Source organism: Trypanosoma equiperdum (genome assembly GCF_001457755.1).
Source record: "Trypanosoma equiperdum strain OVI genome assembly, contig: ctg_1170, whole genome shotgun sequence".
Taxonomy (NCBI): domain Eukaryota; phylum Euglenozoa; class Kinetoplastea; order Trypanosomatida; family Trypanosomatidae; genus Trypanosoma; species Trypanosoma equiperdum.
Window position 1 is genome coordinate 1,471 of NW_027123139.1, and position 466 is coordinate 1,936.

Sequence of the window (466 nt, forward strand, 5' to 3'; positions counted from 1 at the left end):
CTTCTGTTTGTGTTCCTTGATCCAAACAACGTATACTCTGTTTTTTCAGGGTGAACCCTTATGAAGTGCTCCGCTGACACCTTCTTTGTACAATCGAGTCTCATATATACTGTTTTATTAATCTCTAGGATGCTAGTGGGTGGGCACGGTATGGTAAAAATATCAGCAAAGAATCCATATACCGATCCTTTAATCTTCTTTAGCCTTTTGCTTAGCGAGTATACTTTTATAATAAACATTAGTGGACCTAGCACTGATCCTTGTGTAACACAGTATGGCAGGTTTATTTTCTCTGACTTCGTGTTTCTGACTTTTCCATGTGCTGTCCTTCCTTGTAAGAACCTCGTTATCCAAACTACAATGTGTGCAACTCCACTCCGAATTCATGTAATATCCTGATTATGCATACGTAATCCACGGAGTCAAATGCTTCCGCATGATCAATAAATACTGCTGCTTCTTTTTT

General features: G+C 38.8%; 1 pseudogene across 1 annotated transcript in view; it reads right to left on the bottom strand.

Moving 5' to 3' along the window:
• TEOVI_000762400:pseudogene overlaps positions 1–466 on the bottom strand; it is a 2,741-nt pseudogene that overhangs the window by 504 nt on the left and 1,771 nt on the right. Inside the window, exon 6 of the mRNA in view lies at positions 1–466. This exon is cut by the window's left edge and continues 97 nt beyond it; it is cut by the window's right edge and continues 118 nt beyond it. Within this exon, the coding sequence occupies positions 1–466 (466 nt within the window).